The following is a 14,477-nucleotide window of genomic DNA, read 5'->3' on the forward strand; positions in this document are numbered from 1 at the left end:
GGAGCCTGGGAACACCTGTCAGGTGAGGGCCCTGGTTACCCTGCTGGCTCCCTTTGCTCTGGGGTGAGGGTGGGGTGGGGAGGGAGGGCACAGGGTCTCTTCCTCCAGGCTTGCTCTAGACCTAATGGGAAGGTTCTGGGTTCTTTAGGGATCAGACTTGGCCAGACCTAGGGGCAGCCGTGAGCAGCCAGCCTGGCCCTGACCCTCCAGCAGCCCCCAACTCCCCAACCCTCCCCTGCTGGCACTCAGCGTCTGCCCCATGACCAGCACCCAGCTTCCCCTTTTCTCTCCTGCACCCAGGCCTGGGAGTGCTGGGGTGTGACGTGGGGACGGGGGAGGGGGCTTCCTGCAGCTGGCTCACCCCCAGCACCCTGACCTCAGGTTCCTCCTTCTCCTGCCCCTGCCTCAGCTCCCACTGGGAGAGAGAAGTCCCTGCCTCCTCCTGGTGCCCTCCCTCAGTCCCTGTTCCCAGCCACTTCCTCCTCAGGCAGGCAGCTCAGTGGTCACCGCGTTGCCCTCCCCCATCTCACCTAAACCCAATCCTGTCTCTGTGGTGTGGTTTCTGTGACACGAATTCTTACTTTCTCTCTCTTCTTTGCCATCATTTTTTCCTTCTCCATCTTTCGTCTCTTTTTTCTTCCCCCTAAGACTTAACATCACCGTCGTGCGTTCGGTTTTCACTTTTATTTACCGTGTGAACTTAGGCAAGCGTCTTTACCTCTCTGTAAAATGGGAATAAGAGCATCGACCTCAGAGGAAGTTTGTGGGGATTAAATGATTTAACACTTGGGACAGAGTACTATATGTCATGGTGCCTAGATGCTGAGGCTCTCAATATTCTATGCACAGCACAAGAGTCTGATTACCAGGGCTGGGGAGGTCGCCCCGTGGTGGAGAGCTTGCCTAGAACACACAGGATCCTGGAATTGGTCCCCAGGACATCCCCCTCCAAAGGGGTCTGATTATCAAATAATTATAGCTGACAGGTGCCAGACCCTGTTCTAAGAACGTTAATTCATTGAGTCCCCTACAACAACCCCACAATTAGGCACTGTTTTCCTCCTAGTCTTACAAGTGAGGCCTAGAGGCTGATGATGCTCAAGGCTGCCTGGCCAGGAAGAGGCAGGACTGGCTTCACTTATACTCAGGAGTGACTCCCCTGATACAAGGCTGCTGACCCCTGACTGGTGATGGGGGTCAAGAGCTGACTCAGGTACCCTTCGCCCTTCACCTGCAGCTGTTAGGTTCTGCGTGCTGCGCAGGCCCTGGGCCTGATTCTTTCTGGTGCTATCTCTGTCTGTCCTTCCTCCTCCCCTATTGTCCCCTCCTCCCGCTGCACCACCCACCTCAGACTTCCTCCTTCACTTGGTTGGAAGCCACATCGCATCCCACTGGCCCCTGGACTGTGGTGTCCGGCAGTGTCCAGGAGTCATGGGGGACCTGGATCCCTCGTGGCGGCTCCCGATCCTTCTCCTCCTGACTGTGGCTGGTGAGTTGGGGGCTTCTGCAGCTGTGTCCTGAGGCCCCGGGTTCAGCTAGCAGCAGAGCAGTGTGGTTCTGGTGAGAACCAGAGGGGAGGTTGGGTGGAAGCAGGTCCGCGTGGAGCCCCTGGGTCTCTAAATCTGAGCCCCCAAGATTCGGCTGGGGTGGGGGAAGGGGACCATCTAAGGGTGTTGCAACAGGACAAACGGGCAGAGAAGTCACATGGCATCTAAGCCTTGGCGCTAGTCCCCTCCCAGGTCCCACCAGATACAACTTTCTGCTTTTTCTGGCTTCTAAGGCCCACTACCAGCCATAACCCTGTGCCTCAGTTTACCTCTTTTTCCCTCCTCAGGTCTCAGTCCTGTCCAGGCTCAGAATGGTAGGCCTAGACCCTGCGGTCCCTCTCCCTCCCTCCCAAAGACCCTTCCCCAATCCATTCAAACTCCCCCCTGCTGACACCCACCCCCTAATTCCCAAAGCATATAGACCTCCCCTCACCCATGTGCCATATTCCCAGAATGCAACTGCTCCCCAGTGAGCGGCGGCGTGCTGGCGGGGATCGTGCTGGGGGACCTGGTGCTGACCCTGCTCATCGCCCTGGCCGTGTACTCACTAGGTCGGCTTGTCCCTCGGGGACGAGGAACTGCAGCAGGCGAGTGGGGCTGGCAAGAGATGGTCGGGGACCCTGTAAGGGAGACACTGGTGGTGGGGTGTAAGCTCCCAGGTCACAAGCATCCAAAGGGCTGGAGGGAGAAGGGCTGGTTTTAAGACAGCAATATGGCTGGGTGCGGTGGCGCACACCTGTAAGCTCAGTGACTTGGGGGCTGAGGCACGAGGATGGCAAATTCAAGGCCAGCCCAGGCCACTTAGCAAGACACTGTCTCAAAATAAAAAATAAAAAAGGGCTGGGGATGTAGTTCCATGGGAAAGCAACCCTGTGTTTAATTCCCATTATCAAAAACAAAAACAAAAAAGAAATGGTTCTAGTTTACTATCCTGTCCATCTTTGCACCCTGTGTCACCCCTTTGTCCCTCTGCAGGGACCCAGAAACAGCACATCACTGAGATGGAGTCACCTTATCAGGTAAGAAAACCAGATTCATTCCCACATCTTTCTCCTGCCCATTCCTCTGGGCATCTGGATTAGGGACACCCCCATGTCCTCCTGAGGACCCTAATGCCCCTTTCCCAGGTGCTACCCCATAACTAGAAGGCAAATGGGACATCTGTCCAAAAGCACACTCGGTGATAAACTGCAACCTTAAGCTTAGCTTAAAATGTGTGGAGCAGAAATAAAGGGGTGTCTTGCCTTTGTAAGATCAAAAACAAGCCTTATGAGGCCCCAAATTGTTCTGGAAAAAAGCTTAGCCCTAGGAGAGGGCTAGAAGAAGCCCTCAGTAGGACAAAGAATGGAATTCAGCCCTAGTTTAGTGACTCAAAAGAGAGGAATCTTAGAATTTGAGGAATGGGAACCCTAAATTCTTTTGAGAAGTAATCAAAGCTAGAGACTCTTGAGAAAAATCCACCCACAAAAATACAAAGCCATGCGTATAACCCCAGAGGTACTTCAAGTGATGTAGACAGAGGTATCTCTCTAGTTCTCCTTCTGCTAAGGCTCCTTCTTAATCCTTTAGGGGCGTCATGAGATCCTGAGACCTTCCTGTCCTTAGAAAAAGGCACACAGGAGGCGGGTTATTGGTATATGAGTTCAGGGATTCTACCTAAGGCCTGCCCCCTGGGACCACAGACACCTCTTATTTGTGAGCCAATTTATTATCCGTAATCAGCTTTGTTGGCTTGCTTCACTTGTAGATTGAATGTTTCTTTGCAAAGTGTAAAAATCTCAAATTGGTTCTGTGAGGTCCTGAAGACTGAGAAAGCTTTCCTGTTATTGATAGCAGTGAAATTTTAGGCAAAGCGTTACCCTGGTCTATTTATTCCTTCAGTAGATTTGTTGAGCACCTACATATATAGCAGAATTTACATCCTAGCTGGGGAGATGGACTTGAAGCAAATTAACAACATCATTTTGGAGAGGCACCATGAAGAAAATAGAGCAGGCTGTGTGATAATGAGTGGGGTGTGGGAGAAAGATACTATAGATGGGGAAATTGAGAGCTGAGACTTGAAGAGGGAGAAAGAGACTGAAGGTCTACAGGACTGGTGTTCCAGGCAGAGGGCATCATAGCACATGCAAAGGCCCTGGGGCTGGCTGGGCATAATGGTGAGTCAAGGAAAGGTGGATGCTGAATTCAGGTGAATAAAATCCAGATCTCTTCGACCGCCATGTTTGAAGAAGTTTCGGGGGGGGGGGCAGGGGACTTGAAGACCATTAGGAGAAGTCTGGATTTTGTTTGAAATTTATTTGGTGAACCCCTTCCACTAATGTCCTTCATTCCTTTTAGGAGCTCCAGGGTCAGAGGTCAGATGTCTACAGTGACCTCAACACACAGAGGCAGTATTACAAATGAGCCTAGTCAACGACCCATATCTGGATCCAGTCACCTCTGTTGCCCACCCAGCTCATCATTCCTACTCCTACTAGGAAACAGTTCCATGGAGAGTCCTCCCTGGGATTTTAGACCTCTCCCCACTAACGTTCCCAAATAAACAATAGAGCGCAAAAATATTGTTGAGTTATGCCGGACCCTTGGGTTAAAGGATTGGGGATTTGCGGGGTCCTGAGAAGGGTCTTGAACACAGAAACAGCTAAGTGAGGGGAGTTTTGGGGAATCCTAAGGTTCTTTGGAGAAGAATCAAACCAGAGATATTTGAACCGCTTTATTCAATCCAAAAGGGTGGGGGTGGTGTACATGTTCCTGTGCCATCACACACGATTCAGGATGAGAGGGTCAGAAGTCAAAGGTTGAAGTTACAGGAGGTCAGCCTCTACCAGGCACGTTGATGTAGATTTTGTCATTTTCTGGGGGTGGGGGAGAGAAAGCATGAAGCCTGACCACCCACCACCCACCCCACATCTCCACCTTCCTGGGGACCCCCTGCCTTAGGGGTTTCCTCAGGGATTCCCCCAGACCCCTCCCCCAGGGTTTCCCCAGCACCTCCTCCAGGGCTTCCCCCGGGGCCCCTTCCTTGGGACCCCTCTCTTGGGAGGCCACCGCCCCTCCAGGCCCCGCCCTTACCATGGTTGAGCCTCCGTCCTGGGCGTGGGCGGGCATACACCAACACCACCCCCACAATTATCAGTGACATGATGGCATCTGCAGCCACCAGGCCCGCCAGGAGAAGTGGGGAGAGGGGCCCACATCCGGAACAGGAACCTGGAGGGTGGGGCCCAGACAAGAAAGTGGCTGGGGGGGGGGTCCTGGTTCCCTGGGGCTGTGCTTTGGCCACAGGGAGAAGAGGAAGTCCCCTGTGGGGGGGTGTGGATCCCAGGTGGTGCATGGAGAAGGAAAGATGGAGACCGGTAGCAGCAGCAGTGTCCCAGGATTCCAGGGAGACTGTGCAGTGGGCACATAGGCCACAGGCTAAGGGAGGCTGGGGTCCTCTTTTTCCCTGGGGCTCAGGGAGTGGTGGTGAGGGGGCAGGATGGGACCTGGGGAGGGTGGCAGATCCTCTGGGGAGTCAGAGTTGGGGAGAGGACGTGAGCTGGTGACCACAGAGCCATGGAGGCGGGGCATTCTAGGACCCTCAGGCCAGGCTTTAGAGCTGGAAGCAGTACCTGAAGTTCCAGGGTCAAAGGTAGGGCGCGATGGCTCACCTGTGGACATCTGGGCAGCAGCAGCTGTGGAAGGACAGGGGAGGTGGGTGAGGTGGCCCCAGAGCAGGGTTGAGGGGAAGCTGATATCCTGAGAAGGAACCTCCACTCTGGAGGGACAGAATGGGAAAGAGGGTCAAGTGAAGAGGGAAGCTCCCAGGGACACAGAGAGACAGAAAATGGGAAGTAGAAGCAGTGACTACCGATGACAAGGGGAGGTTAACAGGCCACCGGCCACTCCGGAGCTCCCCTCCTCCCTCCCTCCCTGCCAAGGCCCAGCCCTGATGCAGAATGATCTCCAAGAAGAGAAAGGGCGCAGGCAGAAGGGCCTGCCCTCACCACCCTGCCTTCAGATGTCACCCTTCCCACAAGTCCTTTGCCTGCCACCACCCCCCATAGCCCCTGGCTTCACCTGGGAGCAAAAGCAGGAGCAGTATGTGGCCTGGAGGGGTCATGGTGGACTGGGGGCTGAAGGGATCTGGCTGTGGTCCAGAGAAGTCCTGAGGAACAGTGGGGGAGTAGAGAGGTAACTATAGCGGATGTCACCCTGATGGTGGCAAGGCCACTTACTTCCTGTGTATGTGTGTATGCGTGGGTGTCTCTATGACTCTTTGGGGAACAAATTTTGGGGGAGGGTCAGAGAGCCCAGGAAAGCTGCTATGATCATCTAGGGAGATTCTGGAAATATTTTAGAGGTACAGCCAACATTTGCTGGTGGAGTGGATGTAAGTGTGTAGGCAAGAGGGATCCAGGATGACCAAAGTTTCTGGCCCGAGTCATTGAAAAGATGGAGTGTGGATGGAGAGGGAAGTGGCAGAAGCTGGTTTGGGAGGCAAGCGCTGAGTTTCAGGCATACGGAGTTGGAAAATGTCTGACACAGCTCCCTGTGGAAATGTAGAATGCTCAAAGCTGCATTTATGAATTCAGGGGACAAGTCTGGTCTGGGGATGTCAGTTCAGGGGTTGATGGCCTAAAGTTGGTATTTAAAGCCACGAGGCTGGATGACATCACCAAAGAAGTGAGTACAGACAGATGATAACCCCACACAGGGGCCCCTTCCACACAGAGAGAGAGAGAATGGGAGAAGGGGACAAACCGGCCAGGGAAATGGGAGGAGGAGGAGCAAGGGGGGGGGGGAGACCCACAAGAGCGGAGTCTTGAAAGCAGAGGAGAAATTTGGTCACTGTTGTCAGTGTTGAGAATGGCCACCAAATGGGAAGTGAGAATCTCCTCCCTCTGGAATGGCTTGAGGGCTGGGAATTCCTGCCTGTTCAGTTCTCACTTGTATCACAGCACCCAGCAAGGCGCCTCCCGGGACAACAAATTATTAAAATGATAAAAGAATAAATGAAACCAGACTTCGGAGGCCATGTGGGAAAGAGCGAGAGATTTGAGCCTTATCTTTCCTCCCTACAGACCAGGAAGTCCAATCCCCGGGCCCTTCTCCCCGCAGGACCCAGTAATACTACTCCGTCCACCCCGAGCCCAGAGCCTCAAAGTCAAGGTCTCTAGAAAGGTCTCTAGTCAAGGTCTCTAGCTGGAGGCTCTGGACCTCTCCGGATTCCTGATTCCCTTTGGACAGACTCAGGAGTCTAGGTCCCGAGTGTCACCCTTCTCCTTGAGTTTGGTATCAGGCTCCTTCAGGCCAAAGATCTAACCCCCAACTCCCTTTTTCTGGGGAGACTTGTTTGACTCAGCCCCGCCCATTTAGAAACTGAGTTTACTGGGGTGTGACGTGGGGACTCCCAGGGCTGAGGGCGGGGCCCTGCCCTGCACTGGGCGGTGCCAGAACCTAATTTAAAAACTCGCGGGGACCCTATTCAAGATCGGGGACCCGACGGCGGCTCCGAGGGAAACAGCGAGGCTGGCGCAGCGCCGAGGCCGCGGCCCTGGGGGCCCACAATCCGCGCCACGGAATCCCCGAGGTACTAGATGGGGGGATGGTGAGGTACCTCGGCTCTTAAGAGAGTGACAGCCTGAGGTCTGGACTTTGGGGTCCTTGAGGGACAGAGCTGGAACCCCAAGATCTGGGCTCTGAGATCGAGTACCCAGTGTTTGAGGGTAGCAGGGGGTCCGACCCCCGGCTCGGGATGGAGGAGTGCCAGGATTCTGCACTCCTGGGTTTTGGGGGCGTTGGGGACTGGAGATCCAGAATCCTGGTTCTCGGCGGTGCGAGAGCTGGGAGGCCAGACTACTGTGTCCTGTGGAAGGAGAGGGATGGTGGCCCGGACTCCTTTCCCCAGAAGGACCCGCTGCAGCGAGCTCTTGGGGGCGTGGTTGTTTAAAATCTGCCCCTGATCTTAGTGGCGAAGGTCCGGCACCTGGCGCAGGGTCCACGCTGGCAGCGACCCTGCCCCTCCTTGGGGTTTCCCAGAGCGCCACCGGCCCAGGTCCCCCAGCTGGGCAGGAATTCCCCGCGTGCGGGGATTCCAGGAGTGCCACGCTTGGCTGCGCGCCCCGCCTTCGAGCGGGACACCTGCGGCGCGGGGCGGGAGCGGAAGGCGGAGATGGAAGATTCCCTTGCGCGAGCGCCGTGACGTTAGCGCGCAGTGTCTGGGCGGTTTCCGAATCTGCTCCACGCCGGCTTAACCCTTCTGTCGCCGGAACCCAAGCTCGGCAGGTTGTGGTGGAAGGGCTGGTCTTCCCGGGTGACAGAAAGGAGGAGTCTGAAAACCTGGACTCCCCGGTCCTGGAGAGGAGGGGGCTGAGGGCTTGGACCCCCGCGTCCTGGAGAGGAGGACGCGGGACTCCCGGACTCCTGCGTTTGCGGGGTGGACCCTGGACTCCAGGTTCTGAAGAGGTGGAGCTGGAGGCTCTGGACCTCTGGATTCTGGGGAGCTGGCGGGGGGGGGGGCTACTGGCTCGTGATTCCTTGGGGGAGGGGACCTGGGGGCTCAGACGCTTGGTCTCCCGGGGAACAGTAAAAGAACGTCAGCTTCATGGGAACCCGGTTGTGCGTCTCTGGGGAATGGTGGCTGGCGACGTTTCCCCTACCCCAGGCCTCAGAACTGGAGATCTGGGGGTGGGATTTTTCACAGAAGTAGAGGGGTGCTCTCCCCCCTCCCCTTCCTCAGTTTCCACGACGCTGGTGGAAAGTTGGGTCAGCGGGAAAGTGCGGAGCAAAGAGAAGGAAACGGCGGAGGCGGGCACCGCACTGAAAATCTTCTATTGGCTTTGGAGTTCTCAGGCGGCATCTGTGTGCCAGTTTTTCCGCTCACGGGAGGGCGAGATGGGTGCCCACATCCACTCCTCCCCCGCTCTGAGTGCATTTAGACGACTTAAGGACCCCTGACGACTTCCTTCTCTCCTCCCCAACCAGTGAGCCGAAATGAGCGCAGCCACTGCCCAACACAGACGGTGAAGAAACTCCTGGAAGAACAGAGGCGTCGCCAGCAGCAGCCTGACGCTGGTGCTGTACCGGTGAGGCCTGAGAAGCACTTTAAAAGACAGCTCTCGCTGTGCGCCTGTAATCAGCCACTCCGGAGGCTGAGGCAGGAGGACTGCAAGTTGGAGGCTAGCCTCAGCAAATTAGCAAGACCCTGTCTCAACAATTAAAAAATAAAAAAATAAAATAAAAAAGGGTTGGGAATGTAGCTCAGTGGTAAAGCGCCCTGGGTTAAATTCCTAGTACAATGAAAGAAAAAAAGGCGGGGGGGGGGGGGGGGGGGGAGCAAATCTCAAGAGGCCATGTGCTTGTTGGGCCCTCAGAACTGATAAGAGTTATAGTTCTGACTCTGATGCCCTAGAGGTTGGAAACAAATGCCGAGAAATCTGGCAGATTAATTCTCCCTTGTTCCTTTTTGCTTATGTCTCTACAGATTCAGTTCTCCCCTCCCCTGACCCAGCCCCTGACCCAGTCTGTGAATGAGGCCGAAGCTGGTAAGTCTGGAAACTCATCTGGTTCCCTGAGCTCCCAGCCCCAGCCTCCCTCAGGCCCTCAGACACCCCAACTCTTAGAATTTTAGGGAACAGGGGGTTCAGGTTCACATTTTTTCTGGGACTTACTAGAAATTTGATCTAGTTTCTTTGGATCCCAATCATCTATGCACGTGAGCCCCAGGCTTCCACCTTGTGAGGACCCCACAAATCCAGGTTCCAGTTTGCCCCTGGGTATTCCAGGATCCCAGGCCCCAGCCCCTTAGTGTCCCAGAAATCCTTGTCTGAGCACCTTATGACTCAGGCTCCTCCTTCCCTGACTGTGACTCCCCCAAGCTCTGGTAACCAAGCCCCCACCTGCCCTCCTCTCACATACAGGCCATACTCACTTCCCAACAATCCAGGAGACTGTGGGTTCTGGAATTGGCACCCTGGCACCCCTGACCAGCTTTCCAGACTGGGACCCCAACACACATGCCGCCTATACAGACAGCCCCTGCTCTTACCCTGCTTCTGCTGCTGAAGGGTTCCTGAATCCTGAGTTCTACCAGCCCTCGGACTCAGGGCGATCCTGTGCATTTTCCCTAGGGATGGAGGTGAGAAACAGAATGAGGAAGGATGCTGAAGGGCTTCGAAAACTTCCCAGTTGCCCTTGGGCAGTATTCTGAACTATGGAATGGGATTAAAATCCCATTCCCCAGACTCGCAAAACAGGCCCAAAGGTTCAAGGTCACTTGGCATAGACGGGGTTCCCAGCCCTAGCCACTTGACCAGAGGCTGTGTATATGTATGTGTGGTGGGCTGGGAAGGGGAATTCTTAACTGACTGACTGTCCCTACCCCTTCAGGACCCCCTGAACACTCGGCTCTATGCAGAACCTTCCCTGTCACAGGCAGAATCCTGGAGAGTTTCTGGGCCCCCCTCAGTACCCCCACCATTGCTCCCATCCACTGGACCATCCTTGGAGACAGCCCGAGCTCATATGCTGGCTTTGGGGCCACAACAGCTGCTGGCCCAGGATGAGGAGGGAGACACGTGAGTATAGGGGAAACAGGGGTCATCTGCACACTCCTGAGTCAGCAGGGGGACTCTTCTCATTGCTTCCCCCTACCTGTCCGCAGGCTCCTGCACCTGTTTGCGGCTTGGGGACTACGCTGGGCAGCGTATGCTGCAGCAGAGGTGCTCCAGATGTACGGACATCTGGACATCCGTGAACATAAGGGCAAGGTGAGGGATAGAGGCCTAGATTTCTGGGTACAGGGGAGGAAAGAGCTGGGGGTTGGAATTCCTGGATCCTGGAGAAGGGAGCAGTATGGGCCCTGACTTCTGGGTCTGAGGGTGGAGAGGGCTGGGAACCTAGATTCCTGATTCTCAGAGGGGAGATTGCTCGGGGCCCAGACTGATTTTTCCCATGACCTGCAGACCCCTCTTTTGGTGGCTGCTGCCGCCAACCAGCCGCTGATTGTGGAGGATCTGTTGAACCTGGGAGCGGAGCCTAACGCCACGGATCATCAGGGACGTTCTGTCTTGCACGTGGCTGCTACCTACGGGCTCCCAGGAGTCCTTTCGGTATGGTTAGCTGGCAGGCAGGTGTCTGGGGTGGATTGGTTGCCCAGATCCTGATCCAGGGCTAGGAGGCCTGGGGAGACCCTTTCACAACATCTTTTTCCTCCTCCTAGGCTGTGTTTAAATCTGGTGTTCAGGTGGACCTGGAAGCCAGAGACTTCGAAGGTAAGCTATGTGTGGGCAGGGCTGGCATGGCGGCGAGGCTGGGCGAGGTGGGTGCCCCAGCTGTAGGTCCCTTACTCTCTCCATTCTACAGGACTCACACCCCTCCACACAGCCATCCTGGCCCTCAATGTTGCTATGCGCCCACCCAGCCTCTGTCCTCGGACACTGAGTACCCAAGCCAGAGACAGGCTGAATTGTGTCCAGATGTTGCTGCACATGGGTGCAGATCATACCAGCCAGGTGAGCTAGGCTGTGGATGGCTGGCCCATAGGAGGGTGTGTGGGACAGGGTCACCTGGATGTCCAGGGACACTAAACAAAGCCTGAGTTTGCCACTCCCTAGCTGTGTGACCTTGAACATGTTACTTCTCTGTGCTCTAGTTGTCAACTTGGGGTACTGTCACGGATCTTAGCTTAGATTTATCTAGCACTTAATAGTGATCAAGCACCAAATTTTATATATTAACTTATTGGATCCTCACAAGAACCTTGTAAGGCGCATGCTATTATTTCTTTCTCCATTTTACTAACAAGGAAACTGAAGCACAGGGAATCAGAAATCTTAAAACTTGTGTGTCAGAGAGAGAATTAGAACCCAGGGAGTCTGACCCTAAAACCCAGCTCTAAATCATATTATCCACCTTTGCCATGAAGCTTCTTTGCAGGCTCGATGAGAGAATGAAATATCACTTAATTAAAAACAATTTTTGGCTGGAATTGTGACTCAGTGGTATAGCGCTTACCTAGCATGTGTGAGGCACTGGGTTCGATTCTCAGCACCACATATAAATAAACAAAATAAAGTCCATTAACAACTAAACAGATATTTTAAAAAAAATTTTTTAAATCAAGAATTTTAAACACAGATAAAGTGTAGGAATACTAGAATGAATTCCACATACCCAATATCAGTAATCAGCAACTCATGGCCAGTGCTGCCATCCACTCTCCCACTTTCCTGTTTTTTTTTTTGTTTTTGTTTTTTTTGACCCTGCTGGGGATAAAGCTCAGGGCCTTGCTCCTTCCCTAACATACCATTGAGCTACAACCCCAGTCTTTGTGTCTTTAAAAGTTGCCTCCCCCTTCCCAGTACCACTATTACACCTTAAAAGATTAGTGATCTCATAATCTCAAAAATCCTGGCTGTGTTCAAATTTCCTTTTGGCTCTAAAGTGACTTTTTTTGTTCATTAAAAGTAATTAGGGGACTGGGGATATAGCTCAATTGGTAGAGTACTTGCTTCACATGCACAAGGCCCTGGGTTCAATCCCCAGCACCACACACACACACACACACACACACACACACACACAAGAAAGTAATTAATAACCACATATTACAACGATGTCTTTTTAAAGTTACTTTTATTTTAGAGCTCCTCCTTCCATCTCTTTGTGTTCTCATCATAATTTGGTGAGCAAAATAGGTTGTTTTCCGAATACAAGCACTTAAAATTTTTGATGTTCATTAAAAATGTGCAGTAATTCCATAAAGGCAGGTAATGAAGTTTCTTTTTAGAAAATGTCTATTTTCCCCCAAAATATGGAGGGCATGGGCTGGGGTTGTGGCTCAGCAGTAGAGCACTTGCCTAGCACGTGCAAGGCCCTGGGTTCTATCCTCAGCACCACATAAAAATAAATTTAAAAAGTAAAGGTATTGTGTCCAACTACAACTAAAAAAAAAAAATTAAAAAAAATACGGAGAGAGCAACTCAACATTGCAGTGGATATAGGCTTAGTCCACTGATTAATGCCACCGACTCTTATCCTTGTAGATAGAATACAGTCATGTGGGACAGGGTGCACTTTAATGTGTTAGGCAGAATGCAGGACAGCCAGGTAGCTGCAGGCCAGAGTTCCTTTGAGGGATTGGAAAAGGAGCCTGTTTCTCAACAACACTTGAACAGGAAAATAGTCATAGAAAAGGTACAGTTCTGGGGGCTGAGGTTGTGGCTCAGTGGTAGAGCGCTAGCCTAGCATGCAAGGCACTGGGTTCAATCCTCAGCACCGCATAAAAATAAATTTGAAAAAAAGGTATTGTGTCCAACTACAACTAATATATATATAAAAGGTACAGTTCTGTGCTGCACATGGTGTGAATTGCTACCTGTCTCCCTTGGAGGTGGTGCTCTTACACAGCTACAACACATGTAGCTGTACACGGGCACCCCTGGGTAGGGTCTGCAGGAACCCTGAGTTCCATGGGAGGAGGACTGGCCTTGACCTCTGCCATTGCCCCCCACAGGAGATCAAGAGTAACAAGACAGTTCTGCACTTGGCCGTGCAGGCTGCCAACCCTACCCTGGTTCAGTTGCTGCTGGAGCTGCCCCGGGGAGACCTGCGGGCCTTTGTCAACATGAAGGTGGGGACCTAGGCTGGGGTATGCAGGTTGTGGGAGAGAAGGGCAGTAGGGTAGAGGGTCCTGTGGGCTGTGGTCATGGAGGGAACAGAGGGTGGGAGGTGAAGGGGAATGCATAAGACAGACAGAAGGGGGGGTGTGGCATGCGAATACAGAAGAATAAGAGGTGTGGTTTGGAGAACTCAGGCAGCTTAGCCTGCAGCCTTATCAACCCTACCCCCTCTCTTCAGGCCCACGGGAACACAGCCCTCCACATGGCAGCTGCCCTGCCCCCTGGGCCACCCCAAGAGGCTATTGTGCGGCACCTGTTGGCAGCCGGCGCAGACCCAACGCTGAGGAACCTGGAGAATGAGCAGCCTGTCCACCTGCTGCGACCAGGGCCGGGCCCTGAGAGGGTGAGTACTGCGCCTGACCACAGAGGGACCCCCTCCGCTGACCCAGTTTTGACTTTGGAGGGTGACTTCAAATCTCAGAAAATGACCTTCAACCCTTATCCAACCCCGACTTCAAAATGTGATCTTCAGTGTCAGTATCTGGTCCTTTCTGTCCACAGGAGACCTGGTTCTGACTTCTTATCCAACCCTGAGCTCTCAACCCCAAATCTTGACCTAAATGTGCCCTTTGATCTCTCAGTGGATCCTTTGAACTCCTGTCTGTAACTCTGGGTCCTGACCTCAAATGTATTTCCAACTCTTGCTTTAACCCTTTGGTTCTGATTCAGTGCTGACCCGAAGGTCTTGAGACCCCAGGCCAGGGACACCCTTCCCTTCATCTCTGCTCTGCTAGGTTTTTCCTCTCTGGTCCCTCACTCGTGGGTGCCTGTGACTCCCCACTTTCCTCCCAGTCGCCCACACTTTTCACCTTGCCTTTTCTCGTCTACAGCTCCGGCAGTTGTTGAAGAGGAGCCGTGTGGCACCCCCAGGCTTGTCCTCTTAGGACTCAAACCCAGAACCTGGACTGATTTTCCAGTCCCCACCGTCCCGTGGGACAGCCAGCGTATGCTAATGTTGCAAATCCATGATAATGTATGTGGAATGTCCTGCCATTAGGGTCTTACATTAAAACCCCAAAATGGCTGCCGGGAGGGTGAACAGTCCCCAATATTTGGGGTGGTGTGATACCCCTTCCCTACCCTCAAGGAGCCATCTGGATGATTTCCATGAAATCGAGGCTTCTTGATTGTTTCTGTGAAACAACCTGGGCCCTCTGACCCTCTACCCACTAGGGTATTTCAGGATCCTCTCCCCTAACTCAGTCCTGCATGTCTAGAAACCCATGTAACCCTTTCATAGGACTTGGAGCACCTCAGCAGGGTT

At 53.4% G+C, this 14,477-nt stretch overlaps 3 protein-coding genes across 3 annotated transcripts; 2 read left to right on the top strand and 1 right to left on the bottom strand.

Annotated features, from left to right (window-relative positions):
* The first annotated feature begins 1,369 nt into the window (after positions 1 to 1,369).
* On the top strand, positions 1,370 to 4,098 carry Tyrobp (transmembrane immune signaling adaptor TYROBP). Its single transcript, XM_026380105.1, has 5 exons — positions 1,370 to 1,489; positions 1,835 to 1,861; positions 2,000 to 2,134; positions 2,523 to 2,566; positions 3,888 to 4,098. Exons 1-5 carry the CDS (start codon positions 1,432 to 1,434, stop codon positions 3,951 to 3,953), a joined length of 330 nt encoding a protein of 109 aa, XP_026235890.1. The 5' UTR covers positions 1,370 to 1,431; the 3' UTR covers positions 3,954 to 4,098.
* A 166-nt stretch (positions 4,099 to 4,264) lies between these two features.
* On the bottom strand, positions 4,265 to 7,691 carry Hcst (hematopoietic cell signal transducer). The gene is made up of 5 exons (XM_026380111.2): positions 7,519 to 7,691; positions 5,610 to 5,697; positions 5,162 to 5,224; positions 4,623 to 4,760; positions 4,265 to 4,405 (listed from the first exon to the last, which is right to left on the bottom strand). Exons 2-5 carry the CDS (start codon positions 5,650 to 5,652, stop codon positions 4,365 to 4,367), a joined length of 285 nt encoding a protein of 94 aa, XP_026235896.1. The 5' UTR covers positions 5,653 to 5,697; positions 7,519 to 7,691; the 3' UTR covers positions 4,265 to 4,364.
* A 1,903-nt stretch (positions 7,692 to 9,594) lies between these two features.
* Positions 9,595 to 14,195, top strand: Nfkbid (NFKB inhibitor delta). Its single transcript, XM_026380060.2, has 9 exons — positions 9,595 to 9,669; positions 9,921 to 10,108; positions 10,195 to 10,300; positions 10,496 to 10,642; positions 10,753 to 10,804; positions 10,896 to 11,044; positions 13,048 to 13,164; positions 13,392 to 13,556; positions 14,044 to 14,195. Exons 1-9 carry the CDS (start codon positions 9,664 to 9,666, stop codon positions 14,095 to 14,097), a joined length of 984 nt encoding a protein of 327 aa, XP_026235845.2. The 5' UTR covers positions 9,595 to 9,663; the 3' UTR covers positions 14,098 to 14,195.
* The last annotated feature ends 282 nt before the right edge of the window (positions 14,196 to 14,477 follow it).

Source organism: Urocitellus parryii, chromosome 15, assembly GCF_045843805.1.
Source record: "Urocitellus parryii isolate mUroPar1 chromosome 15, mUroPar1.hap1, whole genome shotgun sequence".
In the NCBI taxonomy this organism is placed as follows: domain Eukaryota; kingdom Metazoa; phylum Chordata; class Mammalia; order Rodentia; family Sciuridae; genus Urocitellus; species Urocitellus parryii.

Bases quoted from the DNA above. Each gene is read 5' to 3' on its own strand.
- Nfkbid (XM_026380060.2), top strand. The intron at 10,109-10,194 runs GTGAGTATAGGG...ACCTGTCCGCAG, and splicing joins CAGGATGAGGAGGGAGACAC to GCTCCTGCACCTGTTTGCGG. The intron at 10,643-10,752 runs GTATGGTTAGCT...TCCTCCTCCTAG, and splicing joins GGCTCCCAGGAGTCCTTTCG to GCTGTGTTTAAATCTGGTGT.
- Hcst (XM_026380111.2), bottom strand. From the start codon at position 5,652: ATGACCCCTCCAGGCCACATACTGCTCCTGCTTTTGCTCCCAG. The intron at 4,761-5,161 runs GTACTGCTTCCA...CCCACCCTCCAG, and splicing joins CTTTGACCCTGGAACTTCAG to GTTCCTGTTCCGGATGTGGG. The intron at 4,406-4,622 runs GTAAGGGCGGGG...CCCCACCCCCAG, and splicing joins AGGACGGAGGCTCAACCATG to AAAATGACAAAATCTACATC.
- Tyrobp (XM_026380105.1), top strand. From the start codon at position 1,432: ATGGGGGACCTGGATCCCTCGTGGCGGCTCCCGATCCTTCTCCTCCTG. The intron at 2,135-2,522 runs GCGAGTGGGGCT...GTCCCTCTGCAG, and splicing joins GGGACGAGGAACTGCAGCAG to GGACCCAGAAACAGCACATC. The intron at 2,567-3,887 runs GTAAGAAAACCA...CATTCCTTTTAG, and splicing joins AGATGGAGTCACCTTATCAG to GAGCTCCAGGGTCAGAGGTC.